At 35.6% G+C, this 20,433-nt stretch overlaps 1 protein-coding gene across 1 annotated transcript in view; it reads right to left on the minus strand.

Annotated features, from left to right (window-relative positions):
* The window catches only part of CCDC171 (coiled-coil domain containing 171), a 321,044-nt gene that overhangs the window by 107,744 nt on the left and 192,867 nt on the right, over positions 1–20,433 (minus strand). The window contains exons 21-22 of the mRNA XM_052645254.1: positions 18,780–18,925; positions 16,662–16,716 (exon numbers count right to left, since the gene is read on the minus strand). Coding sequence (XP_052501214.1) covers positions 16,662–16,716; positions 18,780–18,925 — 201 coding nt within the window. The remainder of the gene's footprint in view (positions 1–16,661; positions 16,717–18,779; positions 18,926–20,433) is intronic.

Here is a 20,433-nt window from a genome sequence, read left to right on the forward strand (position 1 = left end):
TTGCATTGATCACTGAAGGCTTTCTTGTCTCTTCCTGCTATTCTTTGGAACTCTGCATTCAGATGCTTATATGTTTCCTTTTCTCCTTTGCTTTTCGCCTCTCTTCTTTTCACAGCTATTTGTAAGGCCTCCCCTAGGGAGTGTCAAATAGTGAGAACTCATGCAAAGAAAACAGCTAGAATACAAGACCCTGCATCACCTAACCACCAGTAGCATGCTGTGCTACTCATCTAAATACAAACAAACAGAAATTAAAGCCAATCATTATCAGACAGGATTATCACCTCACTCAGCCTTGCCCATCAGAGGAAAAACAAACAAACAAACAAAAAACTCAGCCCAAATCTCACCCTATATGAAGCTTAAGCAAACCACTGGACTAATCTTGAAGTGAAGTGAAGTCACTCAGTCGTGTCCCACTCTTTGTGACCCCATGGACTTAGTCTACTACGCTCCTCCGTCCATGGGATTTTCCAGGCAAGAGTACTGGAGTGGGTTGCCATTTCCTTCTCCAGAGGATCTTCCTGACCCAGTGATCGAACCAAGGTCTCCCGCACTATAGGCAGACGCTTTACCATCTGAGTCACCTTGGACCAACCTTAGGAGGGCAGAAATCAAAAGGAAGAAAGGATTCAACCTTGAAGCCTGGGAAAAGGAGACCTCAAACACAATAACTTAAAAAAATAATAATGAAAAGGCAGAGAAATACAACGCAAATGAAAGAACAAACTCTAAATACAGAATTCCAAATAAATGAAGAGGAAATAGTCAAATCACCTGAAAAAGAATTCAGAATAATGATAGTAAAGATGATCAAAAACCTTGAAAACAAAATGGAGAAAATGCAAGAATCAACTAACAAAGACCTAGATGAAATAAAGAATAAACATAAAGAGAAAAACAACACAATTACTGAAATTAAAAATACTCTAGAAGAAATCAATAGAAGAATATCTGAAGCAGAAGAACTAATCAGTGAGCTGGAAGATAAAATGGTGGAAAGAAAGTGAAAGTGAAGTTGCTCAGTCGTGTCCAACTCTTTGAACCCCATGGACTGTAGCCTACCATGCTCCTCCCTCCATGGGATTTTGCAGGCAAGAGTACTGGAGTTGGGTGCCATTGCCTTCTCCAGAGGATCTTCCCGACCCAGGGATCAAACCTGGGTCTCCCAAATTGTAGGCAGACGTTTTACCATCTGACCCAGCAGGGAAGTCTAAAATGGTGGAAATAACTTCTAAAGAGCAGAATAAACTAAAAAGAATGAAAAGTATGAGGACAGTCTGAGACCTCTGGGACAATATCAAATGCACCAACATTCGAATTATAGGGCTCCCAGAAGAAAAAGAAAGGATATGAGAAAATTTTTGAAGAGATTATAGTTGAAATTTTCCCCAACATGGAAAAAAAAATAGTCAATCAAGTCCAAGAGGCACAAAGAGTCCTATACAGGATAAACCCAAGGAAAAACATGCCAAGACACATACTAATCAAGCTAACAAAGACTAAACACAAACAAAGAATATTAAAAGTAGCAAGGGAAAAGCAACAAGTAACATACAACGGAAATGCCATACACTTAACAGCTGATCTTTCAGCAGAAACTCTGCAGGCCAGAAGGGAATGGCAGGATATATTTAAAGTACTGAAAGGGGAAAATCTACAACCAAGATTACTATACCTGGCAAGGATCTCATTCAAAACTGATGAAGAAATAAAAAGCTTTTCAGACAAGCAAAAGTTAAGAGAATTCAGTACCACCAAACCAGCTTTACAACAAATGTTAAACAGACTTATATGTCAAGAAACACAAGAGAAGAAAAAAATATCTACAAAATCAAAGCCAAACAATTAGGAACATTTGTATCAATAATTACTTTATGTAAATGGATTAAATACTCCAACCAAAAGACAAAGACTGGCTGAATGGATACAAAAACAGACCCATATATATGCTGTCTACAAGAAAACCACTTCAGACATAAGGACACATATAGACTGAAAGTGAAAGAATAGAAAAATATATGCCATGCAAATGGGGAAAAAAAAGAAAGCTGGAGTAGCAATCTTCATATCAGACAAAACAGACCTTAAAATAAAGATTACAAGAGACAAGGAAGGACACTACATAATGATCAAGGGATCAATCCAAGAGGAAGACATAACAATTGTAAATATCTATGCACCCAACATAGGAGCACCTCAATACATAAGACAAACACTAACAGACATAAAAGCAGAAATTGACAGTAACACAATAATAGCAGGAGATTCTAACACCCCACTCATACCAATGGACAGATCATCAAAACAGAAAATTAATAAGGAAACACAAGTTTTAAATGAAACATTAGATGAGATGGATCTCATTGATATTTTCAGGACATTCCATCCAAATGGAGAAGAACACATCTTCTTCTCAAGTGCATATGGAACATTCTCGAGGATAGACCACATCTTGGGTCACAAATCAAACCTCAGTAAATTTAAGAAATTTTAAATCATACCAAGCATCTTCTCTGACTACAACCCTAGGAGACTAGATATCAACTGCAAGAAAAAACACTGTAAGAAACACAAATACATGGAGATTAAACAAAGCAATTCTAAATAACCAACAGGTTACTGAAAAAATTAAAAAGGAAATAAAAAAATTTCCAGAAGCAAATGACAATGAAAACACAACAACTCAAAACCTTTAGGATGCAGCAAAAGCAGATCTAAGAGGGAAGTTTATAGCAATACAATCCTACCTCAAGAAACAAGAAAAACATAGAATAGACAACCTAACTTTACACCTAAAACAACTGGAAAAAGAAGAACAAACAAACAAACAAAAAACCCTTAAAAGTAGTAGAAGGAAAGAAATTATAAAGATCCGAGCAGAAATAAAAAGAAATGAAAGAAACAATAGTAAAGATTAATAAAACTAAAAAGCTGGTTCTGAGAAGATAAACAAATCTTTAGCCAGACTCATCAAGAATAAAAGAAGAATCAAATCAACAAAATTAGAAATAAAAAAGGAGAGGTTACAACAGACAATGCCAAAATACAAAGGATTATAAGAGACTATTATGAACAACTATTTGGCAATAAAATGGATAACCTGGAAGAAATGGACAGATTCTTAGATAAGTTCAATATTCCAAGACTGAGCCAGGAAAAAATAGGAATTATGAACAACCCAATTACAAGCACTGAGACTGAAGCTGTGATCAAAAAATCTCCCAAAAAACAAAAGCCCAGGACCAGATGGCTTCACAGGAGAATTCTATCAAACATATAGAGAAGAGCTAAAGCCTATCCTTCTAAAACTCTTTCAAAACACTGCAGGGGAAGGAACACTTCCAAACTCATTCTACGAGGCCACCATCACCCTGTTACCAAAACCAGACAAAGACAACACAAAAAAAGAAAACTGCAGGCCAATATCACTGATGAACATAGATGCCAAAATTCTCAACAAATTTTAGCAAACAGGATTCAGCAACATATCAAAAAGCTCATACACCATGATCAAGTTGGCTTTACTCCAGAAATGCAAGGATTCTTCAATATATGGAAATCAATCAATGTGATATGCCATATTAACAAACTGAAAGATAAAAACCATATGATAATCTCAATAGATGCAGAAAAGCCTTTGACAAAATTCAGCACCCATTTATGATTAAAACTCTTCAAAAAATGGGCATAGAAGGAACCTACCTCAACATATTTAAGGCCATAAATGATAAGCCTACAGCAAACATTATTCTCAATGGTGAAAAAATGAAAGCATTCCCCCTAAGATCAGCAACAAGACAAGGGTGTCCACTTTCACCATGACTCTTCAACATAGTTCTGGAAGTCCCAGCTACAGCAAGCAGAGAAGAAAAAGAAATAAAAGGAATCCAGATCAGAAAAGAAGAAGTAAAGCTCTCATTATCTGCAGATGACATAATACTGTACTTAGAAAACCCTAAAGATAGTATCAGAAAATTACTAGAGCTAATCAGTGAACTTAGCAAAGTTGCAGGATAAAAAATCAATATACAGAAATCACTTGCATTTCTATATACTAACAATGAAAAATCAGAGAAATTAAGGACTCAATCCTATTCACGATTGCAACAAAAAGAATTAAATATCTAGGAATAAACTTACCTAAGGAGACAAAAGAACTATACACAGAAAATTATAAGACACTAATGAAAGAAATAAAAGATGACATAAACAGATGGAGAGATATGCCATTATCCTGGGTAGGAAGAATCAATATTGTGAAAATGACTATATTACCTAATGTAATCTACAGATTCAATGAGATCCCTATCAAGTTACCAAGGGCTATTTTCACAGAACTAGAACAAAAAATTTCACAATTCATATGGAAACACAAAAGACCCCCAAATATCCAAAGCAGTCTTGAGAAAGAGGAATGGAGCTAGAGGAATCAGGCTTCCTGACTTCAGATTATACTGCAAAGCTACAGTAATCAAGACAGTATGATACTGGCACAAAAACAGAAAGACAGACCAATGGAACAAGATAGGAAGCCCGGAAATAAAGCCATGCACCTATTGGTACTTTATTTTTGACAAAGGAGGCAAGAATATACAATGGGGCAAAGAGAGCCTCTTCAATAAATGGTGCTGGACAGCTACATGAAAAAGAATGAAATTAGAACACTTCCTAACACCATACACAAAGATAAATTCAAAATGGGTAAAAGACCTAAATGCAAGACCAGAAACTATAAAACCCTTAGAGGAAAACATAGGCAGAACACTTGATGACATAAACCAAAGCAAGATCCTCTATGACCCACCTCCTAGAGTAGTGGAAATAAAAACAAAAGTAAACAAGTGGGACCTGATTAAACTTAAAAGCTTTCACATAGCAAAGGAAACTATAAGCAAGGTGAAAAAACAACCCTCAGAATGGGAGAATAGCAAGTAAAACAACTGATAAAGGATTAATTTCCAAAATATACAAGTAGCTCATAAAACTCAAGACCAGAAAACAAACAACCCAATCAAAAAGTGGGAAAAAGACCTAAACAGACATTTCTCCAAAAAAGACATACAAATGGCTAACAAACACATGAAAAGATGCTCAACATCACTCATTATTAGAGAAATGCAAATCAAAATCACAAGGAGACATCACCTCACACTGGTCAGAATGGCCATCATCAAAAAGTCTACATACAATAAATGCTGGAGAGGGTGTGGAGAAAAGGAAAAATTCTTACATTCTTGGTGGAAATATAAATTGATACAGCCACTATGGGAGACGGTATGGAGATTCCATAAAAAACTAGGAATAAAACCACCATATGACTCAACAATCCCACTCCTAGGCACATAACGTGAGGAAACCAAAACTGAAAGAGACACATGTATCCCACTGTTTATTGCAGCACTATTTACAATAGCTAGAACATGGAAGCAACCTAGATGTCCATTGACAGACGAATGGATAAAGAAGTTGTGGTACATATACACAATGGAATATTACTCAGCCATAAAAAGGAATGCATTTGAGTCCGTTCTGATGAGGTGGGTGAACCTAGAACCTATTATACAGAGTGAAGTGAGTCAGAAAGAGAAAGATAAATATCATATTCTAACACACATATATGGAGTCTAGAAAAATGGTACTGAAGAATTCATTTACAGGGCAGCAATGGAGAAAAAGACATAGAGGATAGACTTACGGACAGGGGGAGAGGAGAGGAGTGGGTGAGATGTATGGAAAGAGTAACATGGAAACTTACATAACCATATGCAAAACAGATAGCCAACAGGAATTTGCTGTATGGCTCAGGAAACTCAAACAGGGGATCTGTATCAACCTAGAGGGGTGGGACAGGGAGGGAGATGGGAGAAAGTTTCAAACAGGAGGGTATATATGTAGAACTATGGCTGATTCCCTGGTGGCTCAGATGGTAAAGCATCTGTATACAATGCAGGAGACCCGGGTTCGATCCCTGGGTTGGGAAGATCCCCTGGAGAAGGAAATGGCAATCCACTGCAGTACTATTGCCTGGAAAATCCCATGTACAGAGGAGCCTGGTAAGCTACAGTCCATGGGGTCGCAAAGAGTAGGACACGACTGAGCGACTTCACTTTCACTTTCATGGCTGATTCATGTTGAGTTTTGACAGAAAACAACAACATTCTGTATAGCAATTATCCTTCAATTAAAAAATTAATTAAAAAGAAAAAATAAATAAAGCATTTGTAGGACTCAGATATTACAAGGAGACAATCATTAGGACTCAACTATTATTTATAGTAAATATTGTGTTTTAGGGCTTCTCTGATAGCTCAGTTGGTAAAGAATCCATGTGCAATGCAGGAGACCAGGTTTGATTCTTGGGTTGGGAAGATTCGCTGGAGAAGGGATACGCTACCCACTCCAGTATTCTTCGGCTTCCCTTGTGGCTCAGTTGGTAAAGAATCTGCCCACAATGCAGGAGAACTGGGTTCAATCCCTGGGTTAGGAAGATCCCCTGGAGAGGGTAGAAGCTACATACTCCAGCATTCTGGTCTAGACAATTTGATGGATAAGACTTTATTATGCAAGCAGATCCAAGAGTGTCATCATCAAAAAAAAAAGACAACTCTTGTGACTTCCAAGTCATTGGTCTAGTGTCTTTTCAGCCTTATAACTTTACAGGATTTATAGATTCAAGGTATTCTTTTTTTTTTTTTCCTCATGCAGCCGCAGAGGGGCAGATTCAAGGTATTCTAAAGTCTTTTGAGGTTTCTGAATTGTGACTTCCTCTTTTATCTTTTAGCCATTTTATTCAAAAGGCATCTGACACTGCTCATAAAAGTTCAAAGGTAATTTTACAGTTCATAGTACACTGTGATCATATATAGGAAACACTTTAGTTAATCCTTCCAAACTTGAAGGACTCAAGCAATCTCTAAAAGCTTCAAGAATTCAGCAATTCTGCTAATTCAATAACAATTTTAAAATGACTACAAAAAATGTTCAGTTCTTCCCCACATTCCAAATCTACTGTCAACTTACTTTCACCCCCACCTATAGTAAACCAAGATATCTTTCTGTTAGTATCCAATAAATACCAACAGAACTAAATTTTCTCATACCTAACCCTAAATAATCCAGACACTATCCTATCCATGGGCTTCCCTGGTATCCATCTAGTCTTCACTCTATCCTGAAACTTATTTTAATACAATTATTGTACTCTCCTTCTTTTCCTCACAATAGAAATATTTAACCATGGTTGGAGAGCTCTTAATTTTTTTAAATTTCCAATTCATGAGAGGATATATTATCAGTAATATTAAAAGCCTACTGGTAAAATTATTAGGAAAATAAAAGTACAGCATATCAGCAAGAATTCTAGCAAAATTCTAGTTAGAAATTTTAGCATATCTAGAAATTCTACAAATTCTCTTGAGTGGCGAACCCCAAAGGCCAGGGCCTCCACAAGGCAGTGAATAAACTGGGGAAATGTGTCAGAATCAACTTTTTCAAACCTCTGAAAACTAACTGAAAGTTTACTGCAGCCAGGAAAAATCTTAATCAAGAAAAAGCACCTGAACTTTGATATTTCAGGAAGTCACTAAGCGAACAAAAGCTACTACACTACAGTAAGCAGCAACAGCAAACAAGAGGGCTGCAGCGGGAGGGGATTGAGTTCCAGAGCTGCCATCTATAACGTTCCCCAGTGGCTCAGCAGTGAAGAAGCAACCTGCAATGCAGGAGACGAGAGTTTGGTTCCTCAGTGGGAAGAACTCCTGGAGGAGGAAACAGCAACCTACTTCAGTTTTCTTGCCTGAAAAATCCCATGATGAGCCTGATGGGCTGAAGTCCAAAGGGCTGCAAACAGTCAGACAAGACTGAGCAAATGAGCATGATCACACAAATATTCAAAACACCCACTTTTCAACAAAAAACTATAAAGTATGCAAGAAAATAAAGTATGGCCCATACATAAGAAAAACAGAAATTAATAGGAACTGTTCCTGGGGAAGTCTAGACATTGGATTTATCATACAATGACTTTAAATCAATTATTTCAAATGTGCTTTAAAACATTAAAGGAAACCATGTACAAAGAACCAAAGGAAAACCATGAGAGTAGCTTCTTCAAAACTGAGAAATATAAATAGATATGAAGTATAAAAAGGAACTGAATAGAAATTTTGGAGTTGACATATTCAAAATGCTGGGGGAAAAATGAACTGTCAATCAAAAATTCTATATCCAACAAAAATATTCTCCCAAAATTAAGGAGAAAGTAGCCATTCCAAGACAAACAAAAAGCTGAGAGTGTTCTTTACCACCAGCACTACCCAGAAGAAAAGGTTAAAGGGAGTCCTTCAGCCTGAAATGAAAGGACATTAGACTGTAATTCAAATCGACAAGAAGAAATTAAGAATATCAGTAAAGGAAACTGCATATGTAAATATAAAAGTCTGTATTCATCTATTTTTGATTTATAACTCCTTTTTCCTGTATGATTTAAAACAACATAAAACAATAATTATAAACCACTGCAAACCACACAAAATTAACTTAAAACTAAACAGCAAAAAGGTATTAGGAAAACGTCCAAATGTTTCAGAAATTAAACAACTTACTCTTATGATGCAGGGAGCTCAAATCTGGTGCTCTGTGACGAGCTTGAGAGGTAGGATGGAGTGGGAGGTGGAAGGAAGGTTCAAAAGCGAGGGGACATATGTATACTTATGGCTGATTCATGCTGATAACACAGCAGAAACCAACATAATATTGTAAAGCAAGTATCCTCAAATAAAAATAAATAAATTTTTTAAAAAAACATAAAGCATGAAGGAAGGTAAAGAAAAAAACACTCTTAAACAATGAAAATTCAAGGAAGAAATCACAGGAAAATTATAAAATATTAATACTTAAATATAAACAAAAACACAACATAACCAAACTTATGGGAAGCAGTGACAGTACTGCTCACATAGAAATCTATAGCTTAAATGCCTACATTAAAAAAAGAAGCACAATCTCAAATCAATAATCCAAGCTTCTATCTGAGGAAAGTGGAAAAAGAAGAACAAACTAAACCCAAAGCAAACAAAAGCGAGGAAATAATAAAGATTTGAGCAGAGATAAATACAGTAGAACTGGACATGGAACAACAGACTGGTTCCAAATAGGGAAAGGAGTGCATCAAGGCTGTATATTGTCACCCTGCTTATTTAACTTATACGCAGAGTACATCATGAGAAATGCTGGGCTGGAAGAAGCACAAGCTGGAATCAAGATTGCCAGGAGAAATATCAATAATCTTGGATATGAATATGACACCACCCTTATGACAGAAAGCAAAGAAGAACTGAAGATCCTCTTGATGAAAGTGAAAGAGGAGAGTGAAAAAGTTGGCTTAAAGCTCAACATTCAGAAAATGAAGATCATGGCATCTGGTCCCATTACTTCATGGGAAACAGATGGGGAAACAGTGGAAACAGTGGCAGACTTTATTTTTTCGGGCTCCAAAATCACTGCAGATGGTGATTGCAGCCATGAAATTAAAAGACGCTTACTCCTTGGAAGAAAAGTTATGACCAACCTAGAGAGCATATTCAAAAGCAGAGACATTACTTTGCCAACAAAGGTCCATCTAGTCAAGGCTATGGTTTTTCCAGTAGTCATGTATGGATGTGAGAGTTGGACTGTGAAGAAGGCTGAGTGCCAAAGAATTGATGCTTTTGAACTATGGTGCTGCAGAAGACTCTTGAGAGTCCCTTGGACTGCAAGGATATCCAACCAATCCATTCTGAAGGAGATCGGTCCTGGGTGTTCATTGGAAGGAATGATGCTGAAGCTGAAAGTCCAGCACTTTGGCCACCTCATGCAGAGTTGACTCACTGGAAAAGACTCTGATGCTGGGAGGGATTTGGGGCAGGAGGAGAAGAGGACGACAGAGGATGAGATGGCTGGATGGCATCACTGACTCAATGGACATGAGTCTGAGTGAACTCCGGGAGTTGGTGATGGACAGAGAGGCCTGGCGTGCTGTGATTCATGGGGTTGCAAAGAGTTGGACATGACTGAGTGACTGAACTGAACTGACTGAAATACAGGAGAGAATAGAAAAATAATAGAGCAAATCAAGAAAATCAAATCAGTTCCTTGAAGAGATCAACAAAATTGAGAAACCTTAACTAGACTCACCAAGAAAAGAAAGATTAATAAATTACTAAAATTAGGAATAAAAATAGAACGTTACTGTTGACTTGGAGAAATAAACAATTCTAAGAAAATGAACAACTTTGTATCAATAAATTAGATAACCTAGATGAAAAAGACAAATTCCTAGAAACACATGACCTATCAAAACTGACTAAAAAAGAAAACTTGTATAGATCTACTACAAGGGAAAAGCAAGAGAATTCCAGAAAAACATCTACTTCTGCTTTATTGATTATGCAAGTCAAGAAGCAACAGTTAGAATTGGACATGGAACAACAGACTGGTTCAAAATTGGGAAAGGAATACGTCAAGGCTGTATATTGTCACCCCACTTATTTAACTTTTATCTCTAACCTCAGATATGCAGATAACACCACCCTTATGGCAGAAAGTGAAGAGGAACTAAAGAGCGTCTTGAAAGTGAAAGAGGAGAGTAAAACAGCTGGCTTAAAACTCAAAATTCAAAAAATGAAGATCATGGCATCTGGTCCCATCACTCCATGGCAAATAGATGGGGAAACAATGGAAACAGAGACAGACTTTGTTTTCTTGGGCTCCAGAATCACTGCAGATGTGACTGCAGCCATGAAATTAAAAGATGCTTCCTCCTTGGAAGGAAAGTTATGACCAACCTAGACAGCATATTAAAAAGAAGAGATATTACCTTGCCAACAAAGGTCCATCTAGTCAAAACTATGGTTTTTCCAGCAGTCACATATGCATGTGAGAGCTGGACTATAAAGAAAGCTGAGCGCTGAAGAATTGATGCTTTTGAACTGTGGTGTCGGAGAAGGTTCTTGAGAGTCCCTTGGACTGCAAGAAGATCCAACCAGTCAATCCTAAAGGAAATCAGTCCTGAATATTCATTGCAAGGACTAACGCTGAAGCTGAAACTCTAATATTTTGGCCACCTGATGCGAAGAACTGACTCATTGGAAAAGATCCTGATGCTGGGAAAGATAGAAGGCAGGAGTAGAAGGGGACAACAGAGGATGAGATAGTTGGATGGCATCACTGACTCAATGGATATGCGTCTGAGCAAGCTCTGGGAGTTGGTGATGGACAGGGAAGCCTGGTGTGCTGTAGTCCTTGGGTTCACAGAGTTAGACACGACTGAGCGACTAAACTGAACTGATTACAAGGAAAGAGACTGTATCAGTAATCAAAAAACTTTCAACAAAGAATATCACCAGACCAGATAACTTTATGGGTAAATTCTGCCTAAAGTTTAAACAATTAACACCAAACTTTTTCAAACTCTTCCAAAAAATTGAAGTGGAGAGGCTATGTCTTAACTCATTCTATGAGGCCAGTATTACACTGAAACCAAAGTCAGACAATGATATCATGGGAAAACTACAGACCAATATTCCTTACAATCACAGATGCAAAAATCCTCAAAAAATGCTAGGAAGCCAAATGCAGCAGTATAGTCAAATGATTATACTCTACATAATGAAGTGGTATTTACACCAGAAATGCAAAGGTGGTTTAGCATATGTAAGCCAATCTATATAGTACACAACATTAATAGAATGAAGGTTGCAAGTAAAAAAGATTATCTACTTTGAGGCAGAAAGAGTCTTTTACAACACTCTTTCATGATAAGAAAACTTCAAAAAACTAGGAGCAGAAAAAAGTTTCCCCACTCTCATGCAGGACATCTATGAAAAAACAGATATAACATCGTATTAATGATGCAAAACTGAAAGCTTTCCCTGTAAGATCAGGAACAACACACAAGGAGGCCTGCTGTCATCATACTATCTTATGGCTAGGAATGCAAGTTCTAGCCAGACAATTAGATTTAAAAAAAGAAAGAAAGGAAAGGAGTGGGGAGGAAAAGAAAAGAAGAAAGGAAGAAAGAACACCCAAATTACATAGAAGTAAGCAAAACTATCTTTTATTTATAGAAATTATAATCTTATATATAGAAAATCCTAAAGAATCCACACAAAAAATTATTTGAGCTAATAAATTCGGCAAAGTTGCAGTATACAAGACCAATACACAAAATCAGCTATATTTCCATATGCTAGCACCAAGAAATGAAATTTAAAAATAATTTCATTTACAACAGCATTTCAATGGATAAAATAATGAGGAATAAATTCAAACAAGGGGCAAAACTTGTACACTAAAAACTATAAAACATTGTTGAAAGAAATCAGAGATTTAAACAAATAGGAAAATATCTCATGTCATGAACTGCAAGACTTAAGACAGCAATTCTCCCCAAATTTGATGGAATCACTATTAAAACTCCAACTGTCTTCTTCAGGCTGGATGGGGTAGAGGAGGCAGTTTGGGGGAGAACGGATGCATGTATATGTATGGCTGGGTACTTTCACTGTTCACCTGAAACTATCACAAAATTGTTCATCAGTTATACCTCAATACAAAATTAAAAAGTTTAAATTTTTTTTTAATTGAAAAATGATCCTAAAATTCATATGGAATTACATGGCACCCTGAAAAGTCAAATCAGTCGAGAAAATAACAAAGTTGGAAAACTCACGTTTCTAGATTTCAAAATTTACTACAAATCTACAGTGATCAAAACAGCATGGCTGTGATATAAAGATGAGTATAAATATCAATGGAATAGAATTGAGATTCCAGAATAAACTTATTCATCTGTTGTAAAATGATTTTCACAAAGAGTACTAAGATTACTGAATGGTGGGAAAGAACAGTCTTTTTAATACATGGGGTGTTGGGATAATTGGACACCCATGGAAAAAAATGAAGCTGGATCCCTGCATCACACCATATATAAAAATTTACTCAGTATGGCACAAAGACCTAAATATAAATTAAGACTATAAAACTCTTTGACGTAAACTTGGGGGAAAATCTTCACAACCTTGGAAATGGCAATGCCTTCATAGATGTGAGCCCAAACACGCTCAACAAAAGAAAAAACTGGACTTCATCAAAGTTAAAAACCTTTGTTCATCAAAGGACACTGACAAAAGAGTAAAAAGACAGTAGCAGAGTAGGATAAGGGGGTATAGGAGTGGCTGCTTAATGGTACTGGGTTTCTTTTGGGGATGATAAAAATACTCTGGAGTGAGATACTTGTGATTGTTGAACAGCACTGTAAATATATTGAAAGCCACTGAACTGTACATTTTTTAATGGTTTATATAGTGATTTCTTTTAACGTTCAATAGTTATGGTTTTTCCAAAATACAAAAAGTAGTTCAGAATTCAACTAAACAGAAAAGGGTGTGCATTAAAAAATGCACCTCATGAAAAGTTTTAATAATTTTGTATATCTTTGTCCTAATTTTCTTAACCCCAATAACTCAATAAAAAGTTCGCTTCTGGTCTACATTTAAAACAGTCATAAATTAAATACATTTAAATTCAATTAAAATAAAAATTTCTATTTCTTTGAAAAAACTATGCTTTTAAATAAGAATGATGGGCCTTCTTTTTTTAATACTGGTATCAGTCCCAAATAGGGTTTAAAAATAATAAACAATCAACTGCTGCGTGTAATAGTTTTAGGATTTGAAAAGTTAAATGTATCAAATTTAAAAATGAACGAATACCATAAAATAATAGCTTCTCCTAAAAACAGTTATGTTTAGTTTAAGTAATTTAAAGTACAAGAAAATAATTTCTACATGAAAGTTCTTTTTATTTGATTCTTATGTTAGAAGTTAGTATTAAAATTCAATTCAGCAGGTTAAAAATTATTTTTATTCCAGAAAACTTGGTGCATACCTTGAAAACATATGTGCTTAAAAAATCTGAATAGCTACATTATTTGACTATGTACAGTAAACTGTGTCAAAGAGCTTGGATGTAACCAGAATCATTTTTACCGCACAATGGGATAGCCCACACCCTCCTTCTGTACTACTCTTTAGTTTCTCCAAGAAATAAAATGCACTAGACAGTCCACAGTGGCCAGAAAAATAAGCCTGCAAGCTCTGGCTTGAAGACAGATGGGCTGTACTTCCCTGAGAACTTCAGAGAGGACCCACTGGGTCTCTTCCTTATCACCCATTTGTTCTCACCCACACTTTGTAGAAAAGAGAATTAGTCCAATAATCAATGAGCCTAAAATTTCATGTCAAGCTTGAAGTGAAGTCACCCAGTCATGTCCGACTCTTTGCGACCCCATGGACTGTAGCCTACCAAGCTTCTCCGCCCATGGGATTTTCCAGGCAAGAATACTGGAGTGGGTTACCATTTCCTTCTCCAGAGGATCTTCCCGACCCAGGGATCGAACCCAGGTCTCCCGCATTGGAGGCAGACACTTTAACCTCTGAGCCACCAGTCAAGCTTGAAAAGTAACTATAATTTTAAAATCACTATACATACAGAAATTTGCAAAATAACTATTACATCTAAAGGGGGGAAAAGCCATAAAGCAAAAGTAAAACTACAATGGTTGTAGGCCAGTTCCACAGACATCTTTCTATCTATATGATGTTAAAATCAAAAGAACTGCAAATGAACTCTATGATTATAACTGTCCTGTTGAAATCAGTCTTTATCATACTTAAAAGATATATTTCACCATTCTCACAACAAAAGGGTAAGGTATGACACTTAGATGATGATGGGTTTTGTCTGATGTCAAAGTCCACGCTCAAGACAACTGCTATCCAACATTATTTTCCTCTGTCTGAGGAGACGACAAACAATTGGGTTTCAAAGGCAATATTAACTGGTATAAAGGTATGCCATGTACACGACATAATTTATTTTTCCTATCCAAAGTCTCAACATATACTGAAAAAAAAAACTAACCAAAATGTCTTTTTTCCTACAAACCTAAATTTCAGATTTCTAGCATATTTGAACTTGATGTGATCATATTTAAACTACACTGACAGGCTAAATATTTTAAATGGGAAGGAGGAGAATTCACAGTATCAAATTTGACTTAAAAATAACACTCAGAAATAAGAAAAATCAGTTTTTTTTTTTCAGAATGATTTTGGTGAGTCACTTTTAGCTAGTCACTTAAAATATCAAAGAATACAGATGCCCAGTGTTTTTAAGATGTTAAAATATATTAAATATTAGTTTGTCTGTCTAGTCAAGGCTATGGTTTTTCCAGTGGTCATGTATGGATGTGAGAGTTGGACTGTGAAGAAAGCTGAGCACCGAAGAACTGATGCTTTTGAACTGTGGTGTTGGAGAAGACTCTTGAGAGTCCCTTGGACTGCAAGGACATCCAACCAGTCCATTCTGAAGGAGATCAGCCCTGGGATTTCTTTGGAAGGAATGATGCTAAAGCTGAAGCTCCAGCACTTTGGCCACCTCACGCGAAGAGTTGACTCATTGGAAGACTCTGATGCTGGGAGGGATTGGGGGCAGGAGGAGAAGGGGACGACAGAGGATGAGATGGCTGGATGGCATCACTGACTCGATGGACGTGAGTCTGAGTGAACTCCGGGAGTTGGTGATGGACAGGGAGGCCTGGCGTGCTGCAATTCATGGGGTCGCAAAGAGTCAGACACGACTGAGCGCTGAACTGAACTGAATGTTATTTATTATCTCCTTAACAGGATTAGTTTTTAGGAGATTTTAAGTGATTTAAAACCGTATTATATAAAAAAACTTGACTCAAAAATTATTCTAAATATGATTCATCCATAAACTCCATATATCTTAAAAGTACTCGGTACTTATATCTCTAACAAATTACCTGTTAAACAATAACAGAAATACAAAAATAATGTTTCTCTACTTTTAAATAAGGGGTTTGCCTGGTGGCTCAGTGGTAAAGTGCCTGCCTACCAAGAAGATAAATTACAGCTTGGAAAATATCATTGCCTAGGTTAAGGCAGACGAGTACTACCAAATACAATATATGATGTCTCTCTGTGTATATATAAGTATATGTATATGGGATAGTAGGTTTAAGAGTGCTGAGAGGGACGATGTGCTAAGTCACTTCAGTCATGTCTGACTCTTGGCAGCCCCATGGACTATATAGCTCACCAGGCTTCTCTCTCCATGGAATTTCCCAGTCAAGACTACTGGAGAGGCTGCCATTTCCTCCTCCAGGGGATCCTCCTGACCCAGGGATCAAACTGGTGTTTCTTACATCTCCTGTACTGGCACACAGGTTCTTTACCACTAGCACCACTTGGGACAGTGTGTTCAAACATTTTATCATTATGAAACATGATGATATCTTAATCGCCTCTAGTTCAGTGAGCAAAGACCACAAACAACTCAAGTGCAATTATACTAGTTTGGAGAAACCACTATTTTCATAGTTTTACATACATAAAGTGAATTCTGAAAAAAGTTATGCAATATAGCATTGTCCAATACAAATTTTCAGTCATTTGAAAGGATCCTTTTGTTAACCTATTTTTAAAGAAAGCTACAAAATGAATCAAAGTACTTTGTAGTTAATATTGATAAAATTAGTGACCAGGAGAACTGTATCATAATACAAGCTGAACAATATTGAAGAAAAATTATAGTACCTTATGAAGCATATTTTCCACTGTTCTCATATGATTAGCAACACATTCTTTGTCTCTAGAAACAAAATAAAGATTAGGTATTAGTAAAACCCAAACCCGACTGTAACTGTCATTCATTTCAGTGTTAAGTCACTGTTACTGAAAAATAAGGGTTGGTTTTCATTGTACTCCTTCTAAAAGTGTAAAACCTAACCATATCCACTAGTATATTTTCACATTTAACTCTTATTTTCAGTTATATTGCCTGCTGTAAATGAGAGGTGAGAAAAACCTTATGAATATCTTCAAAGTTAAGAAAAAAGTGAAAAAAGAAAGAAAAAAGAAATCATGATTACATAATTGATATACAATGTGTTGAAAAGGTTAACCTTGGATTCTTTTAGTTTCTAATGAAAAAGACTTTAGAAATATTAGTGTGGATATAAATGGCCATACTATGCGCAATAATGTTTTCCCTTTGACAGGTTTTTTGTGCTATAATAATTACACAAAAACCCTTCATGGCCTTGACTAGAAACATCCAAATTTACTCTTCTCTTCTCTAGCCCTGTATATTGAATTTAGCTTTTATGATGAAATTAACAGTTTAGATGGAAATGCTGAAGACAAAATTTTAATGGTGAATTACAAATTAAAAACTATAAATAATGTATTAGTTCTCCAAATTTCAAATTAGCTTTTTTAGTGTTATTAAGAATATGTGCCCATGGTGACAGATCTCAGACACAACAAATTCCTGAATTACCAGTAGTATTGTGAAGATGCAATGTGAATCTAGAGGTTTTATAATCTTGTTTTCATTAATCTTAGAATTTTCAATGCTCTAAGACATACTAAAAATTACCTATGCTAAGATTCTCATTTGACATGAGAAAACCAACTGAAAAATGACAGCAAAAAACTGATTCAGTCAGACTTATATTTTTTAAAAATGACAATTACATATACCCAATATGGTAGCACAGTGTTATAGAGCTTTACAATTATTCAAATATGTATTGGTGCGTATTCAAACATGCCAATATTGTGGCACTGTGTAAACTCATGTTTTTCATTATGTGTGAGCAATATCCCAAGCCAACTGACAAAGCTGTGGATATCCTAGGATTGCAAACTGCTTGTTTTGTGATTTAGTTTATAGACTACATTCATATTTTCATGTTATGCTTAGGATAGAGTTTGTCTCCAAATATTTTTAAGTTGTATTTATATATTTGTAAATACACACACACACACATACACACACACACACACACATATGTATACATGTGTGTTGCATACTTGCAAGTACAGGAATCAAGAGCTCCAAATTTAGAAACAGTGAGTGTATTAAAATTAGATGTTTCTTTAATCCATAAATAGATTTTCTTTAAGTCATGCAGTTTGTAAAAAGGGTTGTCTTAAAGTACTCCATGAAATTTGATGTGGGGAACAAATAAAAATACCCAAGAGAACTGTTCAATTTGAACTTCACAGTGTATGTCAACTTGATTACCTGGTAAAACGAAAAACACTCCTATCACATTTACATAGTTGCCCACTCTGAAAACTGCCTATTTTTCTCTATTGAACATATTTGAATATACAGCCATAAAATTAAAAGAATTTTCCATGATCAGCATGCTTTTATTGCACTTAAAAATGCTATAATACACATGTTGATTATATACTAACATTTCTTTATGAAAATATGACCTGCAATATTAGAGTATTATAATATATGCAGAAGCAAATTTGGAAGGCAATTGGACAGAAAAAGTTGAGAAATATATGCTACGGAAACTATTCAAAACTTTAGAATAAACTGTCTTGTAGATTAAGAGTCATATGTTAATGAAAACCTGGTTTTAAACAAGTTTAAACAACAGAGCCTAAAATACACAACATCAGCGGTTATATAGAAACTTATTCTTTTCTAAGATTTCTCAATAAAATATACATTTAGTATGTTGAGTTAAGAGTTTTCTCTTTTTGAGGATGTATCAGAGAATTTCAAAGAGAGACAGCTGTACTTTTGTTTTCTAACACTGTATTATCCAGGGCTAAAACCCAGAGCATGAAAGTAAGAATTGATCTTTTGTCTGTTTTAAGTGATCTCCCCAAGGTCCAAATGCTCACTTGGCTGCCATGCGGAGGGCACTCTCTGCATCGTGGATGTTCTCCTCCAGTCGACGCTTGTCCTGCTCCAGCTGGGTAAGATGTCTATTGAGCTGACGCAGAGATTGATCTTTTCTTCTCAGCTCCATCTTTGCCTCGGAGAGACTCTGCAAGCAGACAGAAAACAGAGTTACTTGTCAGCCCCGATAATTAACTTCAATTTATGCCATAGGCTATTAAACAAAGAAGGATACAGACTGACTGAGAAGTAGACCTGGGTCATTACACATCAAGGTTTAACAAATTTTTGGCAAAAATTTTACATACGTGCTAAACAGAAATGATAGAAGTGAGAAGATTCTGAAAAATGTTTAGCTGCAAAATACAACTCTATTTTATTTTTTTAAAATACTACAAGGAGAACACATTCTTTTTTTTTGGTAAAAATATCTGATTATTAAAAACCTCAGGTTACAGTTTCCTTTAATGATGAAAAATAAAGATCTCAATGAAAAGCACACACGAAATTTAGAATCTGTGCAAGAACTATCATATGGCCAAAGTGTGTGTGTGACTGAGAGGAAGGTGGGTTAGGATACCAATAAAAGAATGGGAACCCAAGATTTAAAAGCATCACTGCTATCTTTGTAAATATATCTGTAACAGATTGCTATATACATCTCGGTGAAAAAACAAACTGGACTCCAAAATAAAATTCACTCATTTCCCATTAAAAAACCTCTCGTATAAGAGATAACACAAACTTGATCAACATTTCAACAGTTATAAATAATACTTGCATTTGTTATTACAAAAACAGTCCATAAATATTTCCCTACTCAGAGAAGTACAAAATTTGTTGATTGATGTTTGTTTTGCTATGTGCTTTAATCTGAAATATTCACTTAGCACAAGTTTCAAGATACAAGAGTACAACTTCATCTTGGAACTAAGGCTAAAGATCTTAGAAACTTGTAAGTTAAAGGATCATTTTCTTATTTTAAATTCTAGAATGTAAAATAATATAGGGATCAAAGGATCCCTTAGCACTGAAAATCTGCTCATTCCTCTGCCTATGAAATTTCCAGAATATGAGTTTATCAACCAATTTTTCAATTAAGTTTGTTGGACACTGAGCTATATAATTGATTGTATACACATATTTTTGCTTTTTTCTAAGAGTTTAGTCACACATTAACATTCACAACCATTCTTCAAATACCCAGTGAAGAACAACCAAAATGCAGTGATTTCATGTTTAAAACTCTTCTAGTAGTATTATTTTAATGCACTCGCAATAAAATAAAAAACTCAAACTGCCTGCATGGGGCTAAAACAATTAATTCACTCTATAAACACTGTGAATTGAAAGCAAAACCAATAAGGTATTTTTTAAAGCTACAAAAAACTTTTTAATTCAGTATTTTACTTTTCAAACAGTCAAGCTGCATGCTGTCAGACAAATACAAGTCAAAAACTAAAAATAAGCAAACTATGATTACTTTTTAGACATTATGTTTTATTTTAAATCTTTAGTAGTAACAGATCTTCAAGAATATCCCACTTTGGAAGTAGTCACTGATTCAAGCCAACTTTAAAAAGACAACAAAAAAGAAATTTGAAAAGCTGTGCTAAACCTACTTAGTCTGTGCCAATGTTAAGATATTTAAAGGCA

Source organism: Budorcas taxicolor, chromosome 8, assembly GCF_023091745.1.
Source record: "Budorcas taxicolor isolate Tak-1 chromosome 8, Takin1.1, whole genome shotgun sequence".
Lineage (NCBI taxonomy): Eukaryota > Metazoa > Chordata > Mammalia > Artiodactyla > Bovidae > Budorcas > Budorcas taxicolor.